Source organism: Emydura macquarii, unplaced genomic scaffold (genome assembly GCF_026122565.2).
Source record: "Emydura macquarii macquarii isolate MOO-44397 ecotype Brisbane River unplaced genomic scaffold, CSIRO-AGI_Emac_v2 contig_587, whole genome shotgun sequence".
NCBI classification, from domain to species: Eukaryota; Metazoa; Chordata; order Testudines; family Chelidae; genus Emydura; species Emydura macquarii.
The window spans coordinates 6,057,205-6,084,123 of NW_027130724.1; the positions used below are offsets into that span (position 1 = coordinate 6,057,205).

At 48.1% G+C, this 26,919-nt stretch overlaps 1 protein-coding gene across 4 annotated transcripts in view; it reads right to left on the minus strand.

Moving 5' to 3' along the window:
• Positions 1–26,919, minus strand: part of LOC137148073 (dual specificity protein phosphatase 8-like) — a 64,761-nt gene that overhangs the window by 10,711 nt on the left and 27,131 nt on the right. Inside the window, exons 3-4 of one of the 4 annotated variants that reach the window (XM_067540575.1) lie at positions 15,524–15,662; positions 3,124–3,237 (exon numbers count right to left, since the gene is read on the minus strand). In XM_067540575.1, the coding sequence (XP_067396676.1) occupies positions 3,146–3,237; positions 15,524–15,662 (231 nt within the window). In that variant the 3' untranslated portion in view covers positions 3,124–3,145. Of the gene's footprint in view, positions 1–3,123; positions 3,238–6,204; positions 6,591–6,813; positions 6,960–15,523; positions 15,663–26,919 lie in introns of those variants that run through there. The other 3 variants (XM_067540578.1, XM_067540576.1, XM_067540577.1) reach the window with 3 other exon arrangements.

The following is a 26,919-nucleotide window of genomic DNA, read 5'->3' on the forward strand; positions in this document are numbered from 1 at the left end:
TTGTATACCTATATGTATGTTCTTACCAATATGCATTTGCCTGCCAGGGGAGTAGTGAAAGTCTGACAGGCTAGGTGTACTGTCCTCAGCTCTCTCACACTGATGTGGGTTGATAGCTCTTCCTGGGACCAGAGCCCGTAGGCCCTGAGCCTTCCTATATGAGCCCCTCAGCCCATTGCCGAGACGTCAGTGACTAAAGGCAGAGAGGGGGGAGGTGCAGGGAAGGGGACTCCTGTACGGACTGACTGAGGATTGAGCCACCAGTGGAACGTATCTAACACAGATGCGGGGGATCGAGACTACTCTGTTTATGTGATCCCGAGAAGGACGGTAAACTGAGGCCAGCCAGGCTTACAGAGGTCTGAGATGTAGCCTAGCATGCTGGACAATATATGTACATGCTGCTAGGTGCCCCAGTAGTTTCAGACAGTTTTGTGCTGTGGTGGTGGAATACTGTTTCCATTCTTCCATGATGAATCGAGAGTCCAGTAGGTAAGCCCTGGCCTGGTTTGAATGTAGCACTGCCTTATGAACTCTATTCTCTGAGTAGAGGTCAAGGTTGATTTCTGCACATTGACCAGGAGACCTAACCTGGTGAAAGTTGGCCTTATGAACTTTATGTGCACTTCCACCTGTTTCCTGGAACAGCCCTTGATTAGCTAGTTGTCCAGGTATGGATAAACTTGTACCTTTTACCTTCTGAGGAACATGGCCATGACCGCCATACACTTTGTGAATACTCTGGGAGCTGCCAAGAGGCCAAATAGGAGTACTGAGATTGGTAGTGAGTCTGGTTCACTATAAGGCAAAGAAACCTTCTGTGTCTTGGGATGATTGGTACATCGAAGTATGCATCCTTCAAGTCGAGAGCGGTATACCAATCCCTTGGATCCAAGGAGGGAATAATTGAGGCCAAAGAGACCATGCGGAACCTCAACCTCTTCATGAATCTGTTGAGGTTTCACAAGTCCAGAATGGGTCTGAGACCGCCTTTGGTTTTCGAGATTAGGAAGTACTGGGAATAGAACCTCTTACCCCTTAGCTCTCAATGGATGGCCACTGAAGAAGGGAACGTTTGAAGAGCAAGAGGAGATCGACATCACAGGAGGTAAGAAGGAACTGAGGAGGCGGGGGGCTGGCAGGACCGATATAGGGTGCCATGAAGGCGCGACTCCAGGGGACTCCAGAGCCGACCCTATGGACACCACTCAGGGAAAAGTCTTCTGGTGCATGCGGCGCGCATACACCTACTTGGAATCGACACGAACAAGCACTCAAAGAAGAAGGGCTCTATTTCCAGACAGCCTGACCTCACTAAACAGGAGCAGCATTCAGTGCCATAGCATCTCTGTCCTGGCCCAATCTAGGCAGTTTCACAGGATTTTGCTGCAGTAAAGAAAGCAGCTCCTCTGTTGCTTTGGACCCGAGAACGGCAGTGTGACAATTAGGATTCTAAGCGCATATTTAGACACAAACTAGCAACTTTTTTGTTTTTTTAAAAGTGCCAGGCTCCCACTGCCTCATACTGTGTTTGACTGTTATTCTGGATACTCGGTCCCTCTGAAAATCAGGTGCGGGAGAACCAAGAGGAAAAACACACTGCAATTACCACTCCCCCAAACATAGGCATCATCATAGGATATCCAAGTGACAGACTGTCAAACTCCTGAAATATCCTGAATGAATTTTATTGAATTAGGTTAATACCTTTGGGGTCCATTGCATTAAAAATGCTATTGTATATTTGTTACTGTGGTACTATATGTATTTCCATGTGAAAAGTAAACAGGTGGGGTGGAGAGGTGCACATATACTAGTTCAAACTAGATTCTCTAGGGACCAATAAAGAAAGGTGTTTTTTTGAGAAATGGTTTGGTTTTAAAAAGGCTTAGAGCCTTCTTCCTGATCCTGCAACAGACAGGACTCCCACTCCACAGTGGGCCCAACCTTCGCAATTGGAACAACTGGGTCTCCTGAGACCCCTTAAGGCTGGGTGCTTATTCTAAGCTGAAGCTGTGATGAACTTGTAACCACACAGAATCCCCCTTAAGTGAGGATTTGAAGGACTGTTCCTGCTGGAATCCATGTAAAGGGTGGGGTGAATTCTGCTAAGCTTATTAGCATGCATGTAGGTTCTTTTATTGTTTTTAATGAGTTTTCTCTGTAATGCTTTTTACTTGAAGAATAAAAATCGGCTTGCATAGGAAGTGTGTGGAAACATGTAACTGTAGCAATTACATCTGTTAACTGACTCCAAACAGAAAGCAAGCAGTGTCCTTGGGCAGCCTGTTTGTGCCGGTAAATACACAGAGAAGGCAGGGAACTGGCAGCCATCAGAAGTGAGAGCGGTTGGGGGTCTTCACCCAGACCCAGTGGGTAAGGAAGCCTGAGCATGGATGCCCTTGGTGGCCCACAGAGGGGAAATATTGGTGCCGTTGCCCTGGCCACTCACACTCCACATCTAGACACCTAAGTAGGTATGAGGGGGTCTAAAATGGGCTTCGGCATCGACAAGCCCCCTTGGGAGCTTGATGTTCTGTTAGGGTGCCAGCATTGAAAGCTGAACTTCTTGGTGTATTTAGTGGGGCATTCTTGCTCTCTCTTTTATAAGCAGCAGAAGAGTAATCTGTTCTAAGGCTGGTACAAGCAAACTAGTCAGGATAGAGGTTCTCCAGTAATTATTTTAACCCCACACGCCATGGAAAGACCTGCACAGACGTACACAAATGAGGAGGGGGCACATTTCTGAACAGGCTAAGAGGCACTAGGTGGACTTGAAACAGAGCTGCATGGATGTAACAGGAAGCAGAATTTGGCCGAGTAACTGTAAATGTCTTGGACAGCAAACATACCCCCACAGTGCAATTACTGTAGGGCATTAGATCACCAAGCCTAGGCTTAACACGTTAGCAGATGGCCATATATTTCCAGGCCTGTCTATTAACTGCAGGCCCTATTGGTATCGGAGCAGAAAGGGCCACTGCCCTGATTTAACACAGCATTGATGACAGTAGCATTCTGCCACTGCTGGAGAAAGGAAATACAGTCCCTGTGTAGGAGGTGCAGGAATATCTGCTGTGATTCTTGAAGGAGCATGGCAGTAGCTAGTTACACAATGACATTTCAGGAGAGGATATAAAGGTATTTAAAGAAGCTGCCCTGAAACGAAATGATCTTTCAATCCACTTAGCACAGCGCTGGCAAGTCTCCATTCAGTCAAACTGCTTGCACTTCCCCCTTCAACATGGATGGGACAATAATAAATATTGGACAAAGTTATTCTGTATTGAGTGTTTCATAAACCAGCACAGACCAGTGGGCTTCTGACAGCTCCTAATGTTGGCTTTTCTCTGGCAGCTCCCGAGTGCTGTATCTACAGAGCTTCGGATAGGATACATCCTGGTTATCCAGACAACACCTCTCTCCATCTCTATGACCTCCTGCAACAGCCACCAATGGGAACAGCTAAAAAGCTCAGAGAAAACTCTTGTGAGCTCAGGACAGAAAGTGTTCCCTGTAGGAGACCCTCACAGCTATGGCACTCCTTGCCATTAGATATCAGGCAGGGAATCTCAGCACCAACAGAGCTAAGAGCCAGACATACCTTCCAGAACAGGCCTTCACTCACTGACCGGACAATCTGCAAATACAGCCGGGCAATGTTTTTTAAAATTTGATGAAAATCTGTATTTAGAGAAAAAGTTGGGGGGAAAAAGCCTCCCACCCCTTTTCTGTGACCAACAACTTAGTTTATCTGCCATTTCTCATTTGGAAAAAATACAAATTGGGAAATCTTTTTTATTGTAAACAAATTTCACCCCACTTATTTTTGACTAGTCCCTTCTGCAATCAAAACCCAGGGTGAATTTGCTCAAAGAGGATCAAACAATGATAAGAACAGGGAGCCCAGCCCACAGAGAACTGTACTTGTCTCAATACACCTCACTACTCCTTGGAATAGGTACCTGCCAAGGGCCAGGTTTCACCATTGCCCTGCATCTTGAGAGTCATTTCCCTCAGTGCAGAGGGGGTGTAGAATACTACCAAGTCAGACTGTAGTGCAGGGGTCCCCGCGGGCCACGTCCGACATGCTGACAAATTTTGACCAGCCCATTCCCCTCCTCCCACCACTGCATCACTCCCGGCCCCAAGCAGCACCACAGGGCAGCTGCTGCCCCCTCCCAGCCCTGCCCCTTCCCCTCCATCCCCTCCCACATGACATGGACCCAGCCACTCCGGCCCACCGTAAGAGGAAGACTGAGGGATGTGGCTCACGCAGGTGAAAGTTTGGGAACCCCTGATGTAGCATGTCGCATCCACTTTGCACTGGTGTACACAGCGTCAGAAGGTGCAGGTCAAGGCTGAATTGACTTCAGTGGAGGTACACTGATTTACAGCAGCTAAAGATCTGGTCCACAGTACTTACATGTACAGTTTGGTAAAATGGTGACTCCCAATGGGTGGTTGAACAGTCTCCTTGCTTTCCTTGGTCACAGGACTGTACAGACTCATCCCTGCTGAAAACACCACCACAGGTCTGCCTGGGGGCATCAGTGCCAACCTGACGGAGTGAGGTGGAGCGAATAAGGCTGGGAATAGATGCCCTGGAACTAGTATGAAGTCTGTAGGCTTTGGGCCACTGGGCTTAGTTCCATCTTCTGAGAGCAGACAAGGAGTCACAGCCAGCCTTTCCCTATTATTATTTAACATCTGTATGTGATGTAATAGATTAGTTCTTTGGGGCCAGGATCATCTTTCGGTTCGGTGTCCGAACAGCACCTAGCACAATGAGGTCCCGGGTACATGCCTAGGGTTCTTAGGCACCACAAAAATAATAGGAATCCATAATACCCAACAGCGACAATATACTGAAGGGATCCTAAGCACTTTGCCAGCTGCAGATATAGAGATAATGTCATGGGATGCAGCTGGTGTGGAAGGCTGCCGCCAAGCAAAGGCAGCAGCAAGGCGGCACTGCAATGGTTTAGAACAGGAAACGGTGTGGGGGAAAGCTGGCAGAATGGAGTTACCTGCGTTGGAATTTGTCCATAAAACCAGATTTAAAAATCTTTTCTTTTGTGACAATTGCCATGGAACTTTGGATGACGATTCAGATCACTGGTGAGTGTATTCAGCACTGCCACAATCTTGGGACCACCCCGCACTGTTAACCTTCTGCCAGGATGAGGATTGGCCCTTCATTCCTATGTCCTTTCCTGCCACTCAGCCAGCTCCTAATCCACAAAAGAACTTTTGCTCCCACCCCATGGCTACTTAGCTTCCTTAATAGCCGCTTGGGAAGGGCTTCATCCAAAGGCCTTTTGAAAGTCCCAATAAAATCACACTGACTATTTCTCCCACATCCACTATTTCGCTGACACCTACTCAACAAAAATAGGGTCCGGTCCACTCTATTTACCAAGCTGGAAGGCAGATTCCTGCTAAGGAATCTGGCTAAAAAGGGAAAGATTAAATAGACCAACCCAAATATTGGCAGCTAGCTTGTCAAACCAGCATGAGATGCATCTCCAAGGCTCTTTACACATCACGTGGCTGTCTGCAGCCTTCCCCTATTATTTATATTCTTGCAGGAAGCAAACAAGAGGGAGAGTCAACATTTACACTGCTCCTGTGGAAGATACAGGCTCGCTCCCGTACCCTTGGGCCCCCCTCCAACTTTGTCAGGACCAATCTGCTTGCTTAAGAGCTTGGAGGAAGGTGGGGGCAGGGGAGATTTCTCACCGCTGATATTGTTACATTCTTTCCGAATCCTGGGAGTAAACAGACTGCTCCAAATTTAGAAAGAAAGGGGACTGGAAAATTTAAACATTCCTTGCAGAATTGGGACAAACTGAGGGAGTTGGGGATGATCTCACACATACATCAGAGCCAGATGAAAAGCTCATGACTAGAGTTCAGAAAGCAAGTGAGGGGCCTGTTTCAGGTTAGTGCACAAGAAGGGAAAGAACAGCTCCTCCCTCCCCTTAAAAATATAACCCCTCTAATTCAGGGCGAGGGGGGGAGGTCAGTTCTACCCCGTCTTCTAGCCTGGTAAAGGGCTCCGGTGACAACCATCACACCACACCCGTGGTGCAGGCAGGAAGACAAAGACACTATTTGAACAGGCATGGAGTCATCTCTGCTTAATGCTGGCACAAATTATGGCTTATGAGTGTTATAGGCGTTTGTACCAGCACATGCACCAGCAGCTGCAAGCAGGGGACATCTCCAGCATAGACAAGGCCTAGATTCTTTTATTGGTCCCCACAACACCATATCATCCCAAAATTAAAAATCACGCCACTGCACTGTCCATTTCCCTCTTCTTCCGATCGATGCAAGGCTCTCTGTCACCCCAGGGACATCTGAAGTAACTTCACGGACTCCATCATCCGTCAAGCACCAGGGGCTGCTCTCTCTTTTGCATCCAGGGTAAACCACAGCAGTACAGCTCACTTTGTACACAGCATGTCCACACTAGGGGTTTGTGTTGGCACAGCAGCCTTGGTGTAAATCCATAAGGTCCCCCTTACGTGGTAACTGGGAAGTGGTCACCATGTTGCCCAGCTTCAGGTTTGATTTTCAGAGGGCTGTCCAAGGTCAGATAGGAACAAGGTTCTTAGCTTTGGGGTTTGGGAAAGGGGAGGGGTTATAACAAACCGGAACTGGCTGTATAGCAGCGTGGGTCAAGGCATGCGAAGTGCAATGCAGTGCAGATGCAACCAGCTGGGGATGCTTCCCAAGGACTGGGCTGCAGCTGCAAGTTGTAAAATGGGAGAACTCTGACATGGGAGCCTGCCAGGGACCCTCATCTCCCCCCACCCCCATCCTCTTCAGGTGAACATAAAAGGAGAAGAGGAGCAGGTGACACGCCATGGTGGCTCAACCCCAACATAGTGCCATGGCTGGCGTCGAGTTCTCCAATACAAGAGCCTGCATGCAGACGCCATCAGGGCCTGCTGCTGAATAAACAAACAGCCATTGATTAATAAAAACAAAGAGGGAGTTTGCAAAAAAGCAAGAGTTTGTGCTGAACTAAACAAAGGTTAAAGAACAGTCAGGCTCCTGCTGGAATAGCACAGCTCAGTTGGAAGGGAGGGGGCATTACGTAATGCAGGAAAAATGCTGGCTCCATTCAGTTTTCCACCACTTCATGTGATGTCAGGAAAACCATATAAATCAACAGGCTTTCTGCTCCCACGGATGGAGGGCAGCAAGCAGCACTATTTATACTTTTAAAAAAAGACAAGGAGATGATGATTTCCAAGACTGGGAATAATGGACTCTAACGTTCCACTCCCCAGCTTCTTTGGAATCGTCATGCCGTCTGGTCTGTTAACTCTTTAGGTGCTCCCACCCTCTGTCCCATCACCCCCACCTCTTCCTTTCAGGTCCACTTGCAGCTGCTGCTCTTTTCATGCCCAGCATGGCACTTCTATGCGGAAGATTGGTGCTGAGGAGTCACATGTGATAATAAATAAATAAATAAATAAAGGGAAGGGCTCTGAATTTACATAGCACGGGTAAACCCCAGGCATGTCTACATTGCAATAAAAGACCTGCCGCATGGCTGTAGCTGGCATAGATCAGCTGACTTGGAATCATGGGCTCGGGCTAAGGGACTATAAAATTGCAGTTAGATATTCAGCTTGAGCTGGAGCTGGGGTCTAAGACCTTGTGAGGGAAGAGGCTCTCAGAGCCAGCCTCCAGCCCTTCCCAAATATCTACACTGCAATTTTTAGCCCCAGAGCCCAAATCCTGTGAGCCCAAATCACCTAACCCGGTCTCTGAGACTTGGCACTGTGGGTTTTTGATCACAGCGCAGACATACTCCCAGGCACAGAGAGGGGAAGTGACTCGCTTAAAGCATCACAATGAGGAATAGAAGCCAGACATCCTCAGCCTTCCTCAAGCTACTAGAACATGCTGGGAAAGCAAAAGGCCTTTGTCTGTAATGGGGGAATTCCTCTCTGTCCAGGACACTACTACAAGTTTCATCAGCTACCATGTTTCACTAGTGTCAGTCACCAGGAAATTCCAGCCAGGTACTGACACCAGTGGAAGTAAGTTATTGGTGGGAGAACAAGACCCAAAGATTTTAGTGCTTATCAAGAATTGCTCTGGTTACACCTTCCCCATGGAAGTTACAAGTGCAGTGAGTTTAGTGGTCTCATCCATGGTCCTTGAACTAGAAAACAAACCAGATGCAATTTGACTTCCGGTTTCTGTTTCATCTCAGAAGTCCTGAGCCTGTAGGATTGCAGTGGGTGAAGGCCTTGTCTATGCTGAGGATTTATCCTGGATACAATCTTCAGCATAGCTTTACAGTACAAACTTGTAAAGCAGACAGACAAAGCTGCCACTCGTACTGGGGAGCTAACCCCTGATTGGAACCAGGGCAAGCTGCATTGGTGCAAACCATGGCTTATAGCAGACTTGCCCATCTGCAACAGGCGCTTATACCCATGCAGCTATGCAGTGTCCCACCATCAGTCACCAACACCTGCAGACAAGGCCTCAGCATAGATTGAAGCACGTTCTTTGGGAGCTTTAGGCCTCAGTTCCCATCATCTCCAAAGAGCAATGGGGGAAAAAAACCCACACTATTACTCTCCCAGGGGATGCAGGAAGGCACCCCGTCATGATGCAGGTATTAATATGTCATATACCAGAAGGGACCAAAGCTGAGGGGGGGGGAGGGGTGTTGGTGTTGGTTTTCAATACCAGAATTTGTAGTAGTGATCTAAATGCAAAGGACGAGTCAGACCATCTGGGTGAGTCTTCCTCTCTGGGATCCTGCGGCTGGGACTTAGGTTGGTTACTCTGCATTTGATCAAATGCCTGGGACAGGATTAGCTTTCTTTACTCCATTTAAAAGAATTATTTCACCTGCCTTGGAAGAACAGTAGCAGCAGCAGCGGCTTTGATAAACAAATGGAAAGGTCTGGCTAAGGTCACGGAGCTTCTGTCAGTGCCAACGCATGCTCAGTTCAGCCGTCATTATATAACTCCTCACAGCCACACTCAAACACAGCAGATCTCCCCTGCCTCCTTGCACAACATGCTTCTGAGTGGCCATGGGAGAGAGGGACCATTTCTCCTCTTACCCCAGTTGCAGAAAAATACTGCAGCTCCTAAGCTAAACCATAGCACTGGCGTTCTTTGCGAGATTTGACTGGGAGTGCCTCTGAGTAGGGTCCATGACCCACGATTTTTCAAGAGCGACTAGTGGTTTTGGGTGCCCTAGTTGAGACTCCTTAAAGAGGCCCAATTTTCAGGACCCTTTAATGGTGTCTTGTGTGTCCAAAAATGGAGGAATCCAGCATCACCAGCCACTTTGGAAAATCTCGGCCCATGTCTTTTACCCCACTGCAAAGACCCATGCATGCTATGGCACTAGACAAGAAGAAGCCAGGACCGAATACCTGTTACAAGAAGGGATCAGAGGTTGCTTGATTGTCTCTCCCCCTCACCTTTCATCCTATTCAGTCTCTTCGGCATTCTTCCTTTATTGTTTCTTGAAGGTGGGTGTTTTGGCAAGCGAGTTTGGCTGGCCATAGATGGATCATTATTAATATTAGTATTACAGTACTGCCAAGTGGCCTCAACAAGGATCGAGGCCCCTAAGCGCTAAGCAATGTATAGATACATAGTAAGAGACAATCTCTGTCCTAACGAGCTTTCAATCCAAATAGACAAGACAAGACAGATAAAAAAAGAATGATTACCTCCATTTTACAGATGGAGATAAAGGATGAAGTGGACTTCCCAAGGTCACAATGGATGTGTGTGGCAGAGCTGAAACACAGATTTCCTGAGTCCAAGTCCAGTACTTAGCAATAAGGCCTGCCTTTGCAGGAGGTTCAGCCTAAAACCTCTAGGAACAGAGATCCCAAAACCTTCACTGAGAATGAGCAATAGGATGTGGATAAAGGGTTAGTCGTAGGCAGCAAAGCATGCCCCTAAAACACTCCCACTGGGAAGATTAATGGCTAGTCTCCAATTTCACTCATTCTACTGTAAATCCAGAATTCACTGATCACTGAAGTGAGCAGGGTTATTTTGGATTGATGCTGGCATAAACAAGATGAGAATTTGGCCCCAAATCTCCATTTGAGGCTACATTCCTTAGAAAACCACCAAACCTTATAGACAAGCAGGGGAGAAGGCCTGAGTGTGGTCTCCTTTACGCCAGATTTGCAAGCGGGTGATGCCACTGATTTTGATAGCATACCTGGCCATTGGCATGGCCATGAGATCAGCATCAGGTCCAGCATGCACATCCCCCTCAGACCTCCCAAGCGCTGCAAACATATGTCTAAAATAACTGGCTGCTGTCCACTTTACAGGAAGGAGAAAACGGCGTGCGTGTGTGGGCGCGTGTGCTCAGGCCCCCCGAATGTTTTCAGCAGTGTTTTTGAGTCACGATTTCCATATAAAACTCAGCAGCCATGACCCAGTGTTCTACATTTTGGTTCCATTTTTCCACACATTAGTGGTCTGTGCTTCCCATTAGCGAACCGACAGGCTCCAGGGTATGCAGCTCATGATGCCATAGCAAAAGGAGTGTGAAAGGCTTTGCCAAAACCTCAGCAAGGCAATTACCAGCCACTTCTGGGAACACATTCTCCCTGGGCTGGATGGAATTTCTCTTTCAGGGTTTCTTGTACACAGCTCTTGTTCTGGAGCTGGAAATACAGAGAGCTAGACTTTGCCCATGCTACCGAACAGACATATCGCAGCGCTCAACCTAATGTCTGCTGTCAATGAGTGGGGGAGGCAGGGGTTTAATTTATATAGACAGAGTAGGCAAAAGGAGCAGCTGTAATTGGGGGGAAAGAGTGAGACACACACAAGAAATTGGCACTGTGAGGGGGGAGGGAGGGGAAAGAACCAGGCGAGCTTTAGATCTCACAAACAAGACCCAGAGATAATCAAAGAGGTCCATCAGCACAAGGCTTATTTTTATTCCCATTATTTCTTTGCTCCATCCTCCTCCCAGCCAACCAATCTGGCACTCACAGAGATGTCGCCTGTGCTAGAGCTAACGGTGTAAATTTCCAGCTTGGGCAGAGATACCCATGCTTGCTCCAGGACAGAACTCCTGTGTGAAAACCAGCAGTGCAGCCATGGCTCCATGGACTAACTCCCTGCTGACAATCCCGTCTGACACCCTTGCTGTGTACGCAGGGCCGCTAACCCTTCCCGCTGCTCATGCAGCCACAGTTACGCTGCTATGGTTAGTGCACTGGCTTGATCAGAACTAGCGCTGGCATGTCTCCTCGAGCTGGAAATTACACCTTCCAGTGCCAGTGCAGATATACCCATAGCGTGTGGCACCAGAGAGGGGAAAAACGGAGGTGCAGGTAGTTCTGTGTACAGGTAGAAAGGGGAGATCCTAATGCTGTACTGTAGATAAAAAGACTCTAGGTGAGCTCTGCCAACAGGACAGCAAAGGGTGCTGCAAGAAGTATTCTGCCCCCCCCCCCGCCCCCCCCAAGCCATTCCCTGTAGTCCAAAGGCACCTGCACAGCACAGGATAGTTCACATTTTGTACTTTACCTTATGGAACCTGTGAGCCAAGGACAGGAGAAGGCCAAGTTAGCCCAGATCCTTAGCGGGGTTTAGACACCCAACTCCTATTGATTGCAACAGGAGTTAGGCATCTAGACAGCTTTGAGGATCTGGATGTGCCTGAAATCCAGCGTGATGGTGGTGGGGTCACACCTTTCTGCTCTCATGTGGGTTTCTCATTGCCTAGCCAGTAGCATGCAAATAACATCTGGGAATGGGGCAGCATTAGTGATAATTACTGCTCCACGCCTGTAGCTGGGTCTCTGCTCCAGAAGGAGAGCTAAATAGATTGGAATTTCCTTTTGTTTGACCCTGGGAAAGCCAGAAGTGTTGCTGGTGCGTTAGGGGTCATGGCAAGGAGGATGCGCCTGACACATCCCCATTGACCTAGCTGGCTTCTACAGAGGTTAGTAAAGAGGTTTCTTTTCCCCTTGTTATGCGATTTATGCTATTTACGCCGCAATGACCTTGGAGCTGCAGAACAGGACCTGCTGACCACAAGCCTGGATTACCGCTATCCCCTCTTAACAAGGCTTCACTGCACTGGTGGATTTGTTTAAGACACAGCAGTATGCTTGTTCATTGGTCTGAGGTCCTCTATCACACTCCTCCCACCCTGGACCCTACTATGCTGGCTGCCTCTGAAGTGACGAGGGGGATTTAAAAGTTGGCTTTGCTGGTTTTTAAATCTCTTGGTATAGTCAAAGCTTTGTCCTTGAGCCTCAGCCCACTTCTCTTCTATATACGATAGCAGCGACAAACAGGATCAAGGTCCCATTGTGCTAGACACTGTAAAAACACACTCCCTGCCCCATGGGTCTCAGAGCACTTCAGATTACTAAGGCCATACATTTGTCACAGACTTGTCCTTTGTGACAAAAGTCTGACTGCTATATAACTAGACATACCTTTTGTACCTGGCCAGCATGCAACTGAGCCAGATTCATTCACAGATGCTAACAAATTTCACCCACGTTGCAGAGAGGGCAAAACTGAAACACAGTTGTCACCCAAAAAAATAAATCACAGCACACCAGAGCAGGGACTAGAACCCAACAGTCACCTCCTTCAACCACCAACGTTATGGTGGCGCCTACCAGTGCTAAGACAGCTCGAGCTGCTGCATCTGGCTACATGTGCCATATGTACAAGGGCAGGGGTCCATGCAGCAGAGGATGCACAGGAGACCAGATGGCTACAGGACAAGAAAGAAGCCGGGCAGCCCTGCCTTCCTAGCCACCAGAATAGATAGGAGCTTTAATCTTCTCTACACCCGCTCGCCATCTCTTTATCCCCTTCTTTGTCCTGCCACCGAGTTTCATTCATTCATTCCCTGCCCTGCTTTTCGTGAGCTTTGTCCCGGCGCTGGGAGAGCAGCGCTTGCTCTGCAGAAAGGCTATAATTAGAACATGGCGTTCCTTTGCTTTCATGTGCTCTGCCTTCTTGGATAACAGTCCCCAGGGGACCCTGATTCATTCCAGCGATAACCTCTCCGCTCCCACTCTTCTTTTTCTGAATGAAAAATTCCCCCAACCCCCACTTTTTTTTTTTTTTTTTTTAATAGGAGCAGAATGAGTGGAGCTCTGGAAGGGGTCCTGGCCATTCATTCTCTTTTTAAATATTAAGCAGCATGGGGATGGGGTGAATGATTTCATCTGGGGAGAGGGTAACTGGATACTTTCAACCACCTCCCTGCCTTCTCCAGCCTCATCCTTCCATCCATACTCCCTCCCTAGCAAAGCTATTCTGTTACACAACAGCCCTGCCAGTGGCTCCTACCATGGGACTGGCTCCAAGCAGAAGACAGAAGGAGAACATCCCTTAAAAACACTGGGAGCTAGACGGTACAAGAGGAAAAGAGGCAGAAGAGCAAGCAAACCCTTATCCTTGCCCCGCGGTATGGCAGTGGCTCTGATGTCCAGAAGCCTTGTGCTTCTTTGTGGAGCTTGGACAGAGCTGTTTTGAGTTGAACATTGCCCTCTACTGGGGGGAACACAGGGCGCAGATAACAATGTTTAATCAATGTGTTTCCTTTGCTGACTGAGCTGGGAGAGCAGTTCCTTGAGCTCAATAGGCAACAACCATGTAGACGAATCCCCACCTAGTCTAGAGGAAGGACTGTATCACTCATGTGTGTGCATGTCCAGGACACATTAGAGGCTGCCGCCCTGCCCTTCCACAGGGATCAATGTCACCAGACTATGGGCGGGATGTGCCATGCACCCCCCAAAGCCAGCCCTAACCTCAGGTCTCCCCTGCACTCGCACAGCACGCCCCCAGCCAAGCCATGTGAGCGCAGGCCTTTGGCCCACAGCCATTCCCAAGTGACAGCTCCCTGGGGAAATGCAAACTCAGGTGGCAGATCAGTTGGCTTAATGCAAAAGGAACAAGTGAAGAAGGGCACAAGTGAGCAGCAGTGGGAAATTCGTCAAGAGGGTGCACAGCACAGGGCCCTGAACCCCACTGACAAGAGACACTGGAGCCTTCTGGAAAGCTCACAAATGGGCCAAGAAAAATAGATACGAGTATAGCAAGGTTCTCGGTGGGAGCTGAACAGTGCTGGCTACACCCATGCCTAGACATGCTCACTCCCAGCAGTAGTCTAGCATTCTTTCCCTGAGCATTGTGGACAAGGGGCCTGCTGTGCTAGAACCAGGACATCCACCCGCGGCCTGGATTGGGCACTTACACGGGAAGTGCGTAGCATGGCTTACCAAGCATGGAGCTTGGGAGGGGGAAAGAAACAACCTTCTCTCCAATTATATATTCTATTTCGAGTGCAATGGTCTCTATGGATAAATCATGCTAAAACGACAGCTGTAACGGTCATGGATGAACAATGCTATGGATGGGGCCTCTGTCTCTGTGGAACAAAATACTGGCACGCAACATACCCAAGGAGTTTTCTTCCAAGTTAATTTGGTGCTTTGGAGCCACCTCCAGCTCCCTCCCCTCTCTCTCCTCCTCCTCCCCCTTGCCAACTGTACCTCAGCAAGACCAGGTTAGAGAGCTCCCTCTGTAGAGCTGCATTATCAAGGCATGGGCACTATGCAGAGGTCATGATTCACACAGTATATTTGACATGGGCCAGCACTATAAGGTAGCAGGTAACATACACATCATTAACACTCAGCACCTCAGGACATGGAAGACTGTGTCCATATTCATCCTCCATTCCCAAGCAGAGTGGAGGAAGCCTCCTTGTACTGCTGAGTGCTGAGCTCCCAGATAGAACTCATTATAAAAAAGTGCACTCCTTAAGAGCAGATCTAAAGCAGGAGTCCTAAGCACCTGTTGAAGATCTCTTGGCACAAGAGAAAGGGTGTTAATCCTGGCATCCAGACCACCTTCCAGCTCAGGTAATTACATCCTGCCTAACTAAAACTTCCTCTGCATTTTCAGCTGGGGTGATCTTATGCTTCACTTCCTGTCTTAGAAGTGCTGGGGTATTTTTCAGTGTGGTATTAAACAGCTGCTGGTTTCCACCCCAGAAGTGGCTGCCTTCCACTGGCAGGTAAAAAGGTGGACTCACATAGGTAAACTGAGAAGTGCATTGCGATGACAGACTCTAGAGATATCTGAGTCCCCCATTATAATGTCTGCCTACAGGTTTGACACCCCCAAGGCCAGCTTAGACAAAGGCAGAGATGAGCAGGTATGGCAATGAGCACCCAGCTGCTGCTGAGGTTGATGCTGCAGACAGCCTGCATTCTTGGTGCCACAACACCCTCTAAGAAAGCCCCTTCTCTGGGAGATGGTGCAGTTCATGCAGGAGTGTCACCTAAAAGCCTGGAGGCACTCCCACAGGCACCCTAAGGTGCTGGCAACCCAATGCCTGGCCCTGAGACAGAAAGATTAGTCACAACCACTCATATTCAGGAGAGATGTCTTCCCTCCCCTCTTCAGGTGCAGAGCTCCTGGTTCTCCATGGCAGCCAGCCAGATCCTACCTGTGAGGATGGAGACGCTATGGAAGCAGCTGTCCAGCTTGCCCAGGAGGATGGAGAGGAAACTGTCAGCAGCCAAGCCGCTCACGTCCCGCGTGCTCTGGTCATAGACCACCACATCCCGGTGCTCTTCCGCCTCCACCTGGGGGGGAACCACCACAACAGAGCATTATAGCGAGCAGGGGGCAGATAGTGGGGAGTTCGGGGACAGGACGTGGGGAGTTCTGCTGCCTTCCACTCAGGCTCTGTGTTGCCAAGGCTTTCCTGCATCAGTGCTGGAGAAGAGTCCCCAGACTGAGATAGGATGGAGTGAATCCTTCTGCTGCCCAGTCCCCAGGAGACAACAGACCCTCCAGATCAGGGATAGAGCAAGAAACAAGCAGGGGAACTTGAAAGGGGAGGGAGGGAGAAAAGAAAACTGGTGACCACAGGAAATGTTATGGAACTTGTTAACTTTGCTCCTCTAAATTGAAGGAGCATGGAGACTTGGCTCCCCCACTCACGCCCGAGGAGGATGGCCAGCCAGAACAGGTCTGGGGTCTATGGACAGAAACCTTGAACTGAACGGACACGGAGACTGAACTCCACAGGTGAAGGTGGTTCCTGTAGGTCAGGTCTCAGGATCTACTGAGGCAACTGGATGGAGATGGCCTGTGCTGAATGGACATGGAAAAGGATGCCCCATAGCCTCCATTATAACCCAGGTGAGAGATGGGAATTGCAATCTACATGAAGCAGAGGAATCAGATGACAATGACATTTACCTCAGCCCTGCCCCTTCCATCTCAGCTGTGCAGGATTCTGTCCCATTCAGGTCTAGGCATCCCAAGCGAGGAGGCTTCACTCACCACTCCCCAGTCTAGCAGCACTCATGGAGAGGAAGCGTGGGGTGTTCGAAAGTGCTCAGCATTGGCCTACCTTCGCTCCCAGTTACATCACTCAGTGTTTTGCCATGGACTCCAGTGGGAGCAGTGAGGCCAGTTGTGAGCACTTCTGAAAATCCCACTCAAATCCCCCCCATACCCAACTGGCCAGCCTAAATTTTCCATTGCTTCACTTCATCCCAGTCCTCCCAGTTACACCCACACATAAGCCATTCCTCCCCTGCTTGGGCAAATACACGCAACAAACACTCACAGATGGTTATTTCCCCATTTAGTCATCTTTGAACTGTTCAGCTCTTTCAATAATGCCTCACAAAAAAAAAAAAAAACACCCTGTCCCCCATATCCCTTGTACTGCTCTTCTTCAAGCTGCCTGTGTCTTTCTGGCATCAAGGTACCGGGGACTGAATTTTGCATTTCAGGGGTGCTCTCAGAGCCAGCCAGTAAGGGACGCATGGATTGTAACTGCCACCATACAATCACTCTGCATAACCAACCTCAAGAATCGCATCAATGTCTTTTGACAGCACATCAGCTCATCTGTGAAGCAATGTGACCCAGTGGCTTGGGCACTGGACTGGGACCCAGGAGACCCAGATTCTATTCCTGGCTCTGCGGCTGACCTATTGTGTGACCTCATCTCTGCCATCTTGGGCAAGTTATTTCCCCTCCTATCTTTCTTCTGTTTTACACATTTAGACTTTAAGCTCATTGGGGCAGGGTCTCTCACACTATGTGCATATACAGCACCTAGCACACCTGGGCAGGGGTCCCATTGTTATCACACTATAAATCAATTATAACTTGCCATCTGCTCTCTGCAGCTCTCTGAGTCACCTCTGATAGGGGAGTGTTACTAAGCCAAAGCCTCCTGCAGACAGAGTTTAACCCTAGCACTAGAAGTTGTAGGAATATCCCCACATCAGCTGTTTGCTATGTGGGCTCTCATTGCTCCCTGGCCCTAGGCATTCCTAATAACTGGGACTGCACTGTGAGGGCAGTACAACCCAACCCTCCCCTGCACCTTTCTGTGCAGTGAGCAATGTACAAACCCAGCTGCTGTTCCCAGATTCTAAGGAACCCACCCCAAGATTTGGTGAATTCAGGTGCACTGGTGAGGCAGGCCAGCTTTCAGGACTTACCCTGGCAGTCTAGGCACATCACCGGTTCATAGAAGGGAGGGATGAGAGAGAAAGAGATTGCTCTCTGGTGAGCAGTTTAATGGTGCCTGATCAATGGCAGTATTACAGAAAGAGCGAGGCCCGGCCAGGGGCTGCCGTGGCTAATGAAGGGTTAACGCATTAAAGGCTGATAAAATCCTTGCCGTGCCACGATCAATGCGCCTGCTGAAGAGGCTGATGGGTGGCAGATGCCTGCCTTGGGAACTTGCAGCCTCCCGCCCTTGGAGCGGGGCACATTTATCAGTCTGAGCGAGGTGGAGGCAGCAGCTGTGAAGCAGAGCCAGCATGAAACCAGGCAGCAGGATTTGGGGGGGGGCAGAGAATGAACAGCCATTTCCATTACATCCCAAAGAGCAGTTTAGCACAGATACTATGCAGCTGGGCAAGGGGTTTACGGTCCAGGGCTGTGTATGTCATGAGATTGCTGTTCTCTGCAGTATGAGCTTTTATTTGCGTTGGGGAGCTCAGTTCCCCGAGAGCTCGGGGTGTCACTCACCTTCTCAAATGTGGATTGGGGATAAGTGGGGTGTCTGCCATTGTGCCATATTCACTGACCCTTCAGAGCTTTGAGTCGGCAGTAGCCGCCACAGAATGACACACTTGCCAAAAAAGGTCCCTTGCCAGCAGCATCGCTTGCCAACCTACTGGCTGCCCTGCATACAAGCATGTGAGCTGCCTTTCCCCGGCCCGCCCAGCACTTCCTGCTCCATCTCTATCCTCAGCCACATGAGACGTCACTGAGCCAGCCGCGTGTTGCCCATCACCCCCATCGGTCACTCAGGTTGAGAGCAGAGCCTGACAGCTGGTGGTAGCTTTCAGTGACTCCTGCAGTCCCTGTCTCACTCTGCGTGCCTTTGGTGCTACACCTGGGGCTTGGCACCAAACGACCAATGCCTTCAAAATTACAAAATCAAATTCTTGCCAAGCCCACACAATGTGCATACCCCACTCCCTGCCCAGCTAGCAGACCTTAGCACCTCTCCAGCCAGCACCAGTGCCACCTTGTTATAGTAACCTCCAACCCATCTCATCCTGAGCTTCTAAATGGACCCAACTCTCTTGGGCATTGCACAGCACCCAGACTCCACTCTCCACCCCACACCCAGCTTCTTCAACCCTGTTCTGTAGTAGAGGGAACTGAGCACTGTTGCTCTCCAGTGTCCTGAACAGAAGAGATCTTCTGAGGCACGGCTGCCTGCATTGCCAGGGTCCAGGCCTGCAAGAACACATGAGGGGGAGTGTCTCTGGAGACCAGCTAGTGATCTTCTGAACTTATGAACCTAGGCAGAAAAAGTGGCTTCCCCCATCCATCCAGAAGAACTACCAAGACTGTGGACTATCATGAAACATCACTATGTTCAATGGCCTTACGCCCAGGAAGGTGCTACGTGTGAGAAAGCACATCCCATCAGCTTGAATTCTGGAAGAGGGAAATAAAGATAGCGGACATGAACATTTTTCATCTCTTTCCTGGACTCTTACAAGGGCTAGCACTAAAAAACGAAAAACAGAGATCCCCAAGGTCAGCCCTAAAAAGACATTTCAATGCTGACAGATTACTACTTCTCTGTCACCTTTTGGAACTATCTACTGAAACTCATTTGTGTAAATATGTTGCCTGTTTTAACCTGTAAATAACATTTCTTTTCCCTAGATAATAAATCCTTAGTTTGTTTACTATAGGACTGGCTACCAAAGTGGTCTTTGGTATGAGATCTAAGGTACAAATGGATCTGGGATAAGTGACTTGCCTCTTGGAACTGGGAGCAACCTGAATATTTTACGATTTTTTGTGTAAGTGACCTTTCATCAATAAGTCTAACTTGCCTAGTCTGTGATTGCATAATAAGACTGTTACAGGGATCCAGGAGTTCACATTTGTTGCTGAGTTGGTGAAATTTAATTACAGTATCGGATGTATCATCAGTTTGGGGTGTCTGCCCTATTTTTGACAGTCTGCCCTGAGGTTGGTGCTCTTGGTCCTGAGCTACTCCAGACAGTATGGCAACCTGAACCCCAAACACTACAGCACTCTGAATTGGAAAGAGAAACTGACTTAGCTTGGACCAGGAAAGTTGATGCTGTTTTCTTACCTTTTGCATTTCTCTGCATGCATGGGAGAAAAAGGAAACTGGGCTTTCAAGCTGAGATGTTCAAAGTTGCCTAAACGGTCTGGGATTAAAATCAATGGGATATCAGCATCTTTGGAAGTCTCAGCTTTAAAACAACTTGCACTTTTAATAATCTAAGGCACTACTGTTAATATAGGTATAGCGTTTCATACTACGGTGCCAGATCCTCAGCTGATGTAGATTGGAATAGCTCCAGTGATTTCAAGGCAGCTATGCTGATTTACACCAGCGGAGGATCTGGCCCAGGATTTTATTTGATTTTGTCAAAGTTAGCAACATCCCAAATCCAAACAGAGCCCAAGCGCTGCTGAGCCATCAGCAATGCCTGCAGCGCAGCGCCCCCCACAGGACTGGGACAACAGTACCCTGCAGGCTTCTTCAGGAACGGTTTGAAGGGAGAACTTCCAGCCTCAGTAATACTCTGCGCTCCCTATAGCAGCTCTCATCTGTGGAGCTCAAAGCATTGGAGAAATGCTAATTAAGCCTCATAACATCCAACTCAGGTAGGGAAGTTCTGTCCCATTTCACTGATGGGAAAACGGAGGCAAAGAGAGGGTAAGTGACTTTCCTAAGTGTCACACTGTAGGGTAAGTATGGGGCAGCCCCAGGGTTTAGAACCTAAGGCACCTGATTCCTAGGCCCCACCTCAGACTGGAAGGCTGCCCTTCCATCCCTGGCTGTCAGACAGTGGACAGTCAGTCTGGCATAGCCAGCAGTGAAAGGGAATGATGGTCTTGTAGTCACACTGGACTAGACCTCGAGAGATGTGGGTTCAATTAATTCCTCACTCAGTCACAGACTCAGTGTGACCTTGGGAAAACATTCTAGTCCCTCTATGCCTTAGTTTCCCGTCTATAAAATGGGGATAATAAGAATTCCTTTATCTGTCTTATCTATTTAGACTGTAAGCAGGGGCCAGGACTGTTTCTTGCTCAGCGTCTGTACAGCACCTAGCACTGTAGGGCCCCGATCTCAGCTGAGAGACTCATGCCACTACGGTAACACTCACAATAACATTACAACCCATGCAGCTGGAACCTCCTGTTCGGATCCTGGGCAACTCCCAGTGCTCAGTGATGCAGGGAGGAGGAATAAATGTGGGCCGGAACATTTGGCAGGGGTGGTGGGGGGGAAGAGGCAAACAAAAACAGTGCATGGGACAATGTGGCTGCTTGGTTTTGTGTCTATTTCCTAAAGCCTTCTCCAGCATCTTGGATAGACACCAAGTGTCCTCAACTCCTGAGGAAGTCAATAGCCCTGATCTTGTGAGGAGCCACTCCACACCAGGGCATCAGAAGGCTCCAAATGATCCTCTCCCAACAGGGTGGGGACACACTCACTATAGAACATGTACCTCTGCCCCAGATACCAGGGTGCCCACTCGAGTGCAGTGGGGCCCTGGAGGAGATAATGGCTTGCCAGCCAAATTATCCCACAATAGGATTTAGTGTTCCTCTACACTGGGAGGCTTTGTTTTGCCCATTACTGAAGGGTTGCTGGGCAACGGCAGATAGACGTGACACGGTTTACATCTTATTAAAGTTATAAGCTTTCAGGCAATATAAATGCCAAACAAGCACTGACCTCGCCTGGCCTAGCTGCAATAAACAAAACACTGTGTTTGCAGGGATGGGGGGCTCGGAAACAGGCTGACGGGAGGGCCGGCTTTCTTAAATGTATTAAAAATGCCTTTTCCCATTTTCCTTTGGAACAAACAATTAGGGACAAATTCACCCCTGAGCTGGTGCTCGTGTAGGAACAGAGGCTACACAGTTTGTGCCTCCCCTGACCAACAGCTGCAGACTCCAGTACTCCCCCTAGCAGGTCTCCCTGCTGCCCTAACTACCCACATGAAAAGGGCGTTGCAGGGTTATAGAACTGGCCCACCTCGGCCCTTGTTCTGTCCCCCATGCCTGAGGCTACTGCAGCGGGCAAGGGGACAGGACTGGATTGATGTACAAACCTGGGTCATGCTGCTGGAATTTTAGTGTCCCTCACGGCACTGTTGTGAGGAAGCTCACAAAACTGGCAGTGTGCTTCTCCTAACATAGCTATAAGCCTTAGCTGGCATTGTGCATGTGCTTAGTGGGGGGACAGTGCTGGACTCCTGGCTGAAGAGACTGGTAGAGGTGACATGGAAGAGTCCTACTGGATTACCTTGGCCATCCATAGCCATGCCAGGGCACGAGTGTGGTCTACAGTAGAATACGCTTCCGATGCTCCCTGGAAGGCTAGGGCTGTCTTTGGGCCTAGGCATACAGAGGGGAAAGTTGACAGGGGAGCTAGGTGTTGAAGCCAGGATCTATGTCTACATGGATAGCATCTGAGAAAGCATAAACCTGGAGGAAACCCTACAAGAGAGTGAAAGAGTTGACTTCTCCTAGCACACTCTCCAGGGAAAACTGCAGCTGGGAGGTGACCAGTGCTGCAGAGATGCCAGGAAGCACGGGGGCTAATTAACCATTTCGTGCTAAATGATACACCTTGCTCTCCCAAGGGCCAATCCTCATCCAGCAGGGTCCTTCCTGACTGCCTGAAGTTCCAATCCAAACGGAAGGACGCTCAACCCCAGGTTCTGACGTGCCCATCACCAGGGTAATCTGCTGCCAGAATATGCCCAGTTTGACGCTATTGAAGGGATTAACTGATCACTTCCCAAGTCTTTCTGCAGTAATTCAGGGTGCACAAGGACTACCGCCGGCTTGCAAACAAGAGCAGCTATTTCAAATCTTCCCACCCCCCACCAACTGCTGATTCCAACAGGTGCTTCTTTTTGCTTAGGGTTCACTGACTGATTTATCAGACATCATGACCTGTCCAAGGTGCCAGCTGTGGCAGAGAATGTGTAATCACCACAATGGACATCTGTCCTCAACTATCCAGTAGCTCAGACAGGCAGTGGGTCTACAGTCTTCCCCAAAACGACCTTGCTCAAGACAAAAGAAAGAGCCCTTTCTACTGGAGGAGAAACCTATTTCTTTCTCAAGGCCATGTCTTAGCTGATTGAGGAATCCCAGGTAACGGAGACTTCCCAGAGTCTGGTGGCACAGCCAGCAAGTTTAACGCAGTTCCACACATCACAGGCAGCCATGCTGACATTTCCCGACAAAAGGGGGACGGTTATCGGACCACCAGTCAGACAGGATATGGAGACAGGGCGTTTCCTCTTGCTACACCATTGATCTGAACTACTCTTATTTATGCCAGGACTGTCTCAGCAGGCCTCCTCCTTACGAGCATGAGGCTGTGCTGCTGGGGTCCCAGCAGGTGACTCACTGCCCCGGGCATTCAGGCTTACTGGATGGTTGTACTGTATCTAAAGGGGCCTCTGCGTGGGGGCATAGAAGGACTTTTAAATGATCCCTGGACCTCTCAGTGAATCAGGACTGATGGATATTTGCAGCCAGATACCATCCATCCACAGTCTCATAATCACATTCAGGCTCCTGTCTTGAAGCGTTTAAGGAGACAAAACACAACCTCAATCAGCTGCATTTCTGAGTGTTACTCAAATACTCTCCAGCTCGGTGGCTTTGGTTCAAAGAGGAGCTCACATCCCTGTTCGTTCCAGCTTTGAATAGATCCATCAGTCCAGAGATCAGGTGCAGCTCAGCAGAGGATCAAGCTGTGGCAGTGGTGCCCCCTGGACAGCGCTCATACTTCTTGTACTCAGACCCCCTTTTCTCGGCACCAAGACTCAGACGTTGCCCCAAGTCAAAGAATTAAATGTAACACTGAACCCCCTTCCCACTTGCTGGTACCGAGGGTGGGGACTCTTGCAGGGCCTTTCCATCAGGGCTGTTCTGCCTGTTACAGTCTGGCTTGGGAGAGTTCTCTCAAGCAGCTTACAGGGTGCTGGTCGGTGTTTTGCAGTAAGAATAAAGCCTTTGGAAGGTGCCTGGGGACATTCTTCCCTAGGGATTATTATATTTTTATTTAAACTGCTGTCTTAAATAAAAATATAATAATCTAGGCCTTCTGGCACATTCTGATGGGGGTGGGGGAAATAGCTCTTCAGAAGCCTGTAAGATCCGGGGATAAGAATGAGTCCCTGGCAGGGATTGTTTAGCAGTGTCCAGACACTGGTCAATCCTCACCCAGGGAGCACAGAAGGGATGCTGCAGTACCCCATCAGTAATCCTAGAATCCCTCCTCACCCTGCTGTGAGAACTCCTACCTGAGTGCTGACTCTGCTAGAGAGGAGGAATGGTCCAAAGGCTGGGGCACCAGCCTAAGACTTGGCTCCATTTCCTGCTGTGCCACAGACTTTGTGTGTGACCTAAGGCAAGTCAATTAGCCCCTCTGCATCTCACCTCCCCAGCAGTAATGGGAATAACAGCATCACCCTACCTCACTAGGGTGTGATGCGCATAAATCCGTTAAAGATTGTGTAGCACTCAGATCCTACGTGGATGGGGCCAAATAGGCATCTTAGCTAGGCAACAGTCTCTCTGTTTATCCCTACACCATTTAAAAAGTCTGAAAATTATACTTTCAGAGGCGTTTTTGATTTTCATTGCTCTCAGCATCCGAGCGGGAGGCCGACCCCTTTTTAAAATGCTGCCACGGTGGGTAGATTTTTGAAGCCACTTCTGGCACACTCTCACAAGCTACCTGGAGGCAGGTCAAACCACTGCTTAGACAGCAGACTTCCACACAACACATAAATGCTAGGTATTATCCAAACAGGTTAGACACTTCACAAAAATATTCCAAACTCAGTGACTCATTGTACCAAAGTAAACAGTAGCTCCATATCACTTCATGACATGCATGCAGCACAAACAATAGAACGATTCACCGCTTTCCCTATATATATATCACCTCTAGAACAATAGTTACTTCCTCAGCAACCCTCCAAAAAAGATGACAGCAACATTACACAAAAGCGGCTATTGTTTAACACTACTGCAGTTCCACCTCAGAGGCAGCTGCATTTCAGGAATGACTAGCACATAGAGTTAGCTGCAAAATATTATGTATTTCTTGTGAAAAGTTCCAAAAGAAATTAAATTTTCATTACCCCATCCCCCAAAGAAAAAAATTAGCAGAAATTTCCGTTAAAAAAAGTTGTTTGTTGTTGAAAAACCTGTAGAAGTTCAAAAATTTGGTACCATTTTAGCTTAGAGAAAAGGCCTTTTGTTATCTGGAAAAAGGTTCCATCCCCAATTTTGCAATCAGCTCTAGCAGCAGAGCATGATGTTAGTTAAGAGGCCACGGGGGTTGTAAATCTTTGGTATTTCTCCTATTTCCTGGGCAAGAGGATCCTGCCCTGTTGGTGGGTCTGCTGAGCACATAGGGTTGGGATAAGGTCTTTTTTAAGAACATAAGAACATCCATACTGGATCAGACCAATGGTCCATCTAGCCCAATATCCTGTCTTCAGACAGTGGCCAATGCCAGGTTCTTTAGAGAGAATGAACAGAACAGTTAATCATCAAGTGATTCATCCCATCGCCCATTCCCAGCTTCTGGCAAACAGAGGCGCTAGGGACACTTCAGAGCATGGTTTTGCATCCCTGCCCATTCTCTAATAGCCACTGATGGACCGATCCTTTATGAACTTATCTAGTTCTTTTCTGAACCCTGTTATAGTCTTGGCCTTCACAACATCCTCTGGCAAGGAGTTCCACAGGTTGACTGTGTTGTGTGAAGAAATACTTCCTTTTGTTCATTTTAAATATGCTGCCTATTAATTTCACTTAGTGACCCCAACTTCTTGTTATGAGGAGTAAATAACACTTCATTTATTTTCTCTACAGGAGTCATGATTTTATAGCCCTATATCACATCCCCCTTAGTCATCTCTTTTCTAAAATGAAAAATCCCAGTTTTATTAATCTCTCCTCATATGGAAGCTGTTCCATTCCCCTAACCATTTTTGTTGCCCTTTTCTGTACCTTCTCAAAGTCCAATAGATCTTTTTTAAGATGGGGCAACCAGATCTGCATGCGGTATTCAAGATGTGGCCATACCATGGATTTATAAAGAGGCAGTATGATATTTTCTGTTTTATTAGTTATCCCTTTCCTAATGATTTCCAACATTGTTAGCTTTTTTTTGACGTATAGTTGGGATTATGTTTTCTCATGTGCATTACTTTGCATTTATCAACTTTGAATTTCATCTGCCATTTTGTTGCCCAGTCACCTAGTTTTGTGAGATCCTTTTCTAACTCTTTGCAGTCTGCTTTGGACTTAACGATCTTGATTAGTTTTGTATCAGCAAATTTTACCACCTCACTGTTTACCCCTTTTTCCAGATCATTTATGAATATGTTGAACAGTATTGGTCCCAGTACAGACTGTTGGAGGACACTACTATTTACCTCTCTCCATGCTGAAAACTGACCATTTATTCCTACCCTTTGTTTCTTATCTTTTAACCAGTTACTAATCCAGGAAGGAACCTTCCCTCCTATCCCATGACAGCTAACTTTGCTTAAGAGCCTTTGGTGAAGGACCTTGTCAAATGCTTTCTGAAAATCTAAATACACTATATCCACTGGATCATCCTTGTCCACATGTTCATTGACCCCCTCAAAGAATTCTAGGTGATTGGTGAGGCATGATTTCCCTTTACAAATACCACACTGACTCTTCCACAACAAATCGTGTTCATCTATGCGTCTGATAATTCTGTTCTTTACTATAGTTTCAACCATTTTACCTGGTACTGAAGTAAGGCTTATTGGCCTAGAATTGCTGGGATTGCCTTTGGAGCCTTTTCTAAAAATTGGTGTCACATTAGCTATCCTCCAGTCATCTGGTACAGAAGCTGATTTAAACGATTACATACCACAGTTAGTAGTTCTGCAATTTCACATTTGAGTTCCTTCAGAACTCTTGGGTGAATACCATCTGGTGCTGGTGACTTATTACTGTTTAATATCTCAATTTGTTCCAAAACCTCCTCTACTGACATCTCAATCTGGGACAGTTCCTCAGATTTATCTCCTAAAAAGAATGGCTCAGGTTTGGGAATCTCCCTCACATCCTCACCTGTGAAGACTGATGCAAATAATTCATTTAGTTTCTCCGCCCTAGCCTTATCTTTCTTGAGTGTTCCTTTAGCAATCTTGAACATCCAATGGCCCCACTGGTTGTTTAGCAGGCTTCCTGCTTCTGATGTACCTACATTTTTGCTGTTACTTTTTGAGTATTTAGTTAGCTGTTCTTCAAATTCTTTTTTGGTCTTCCTAA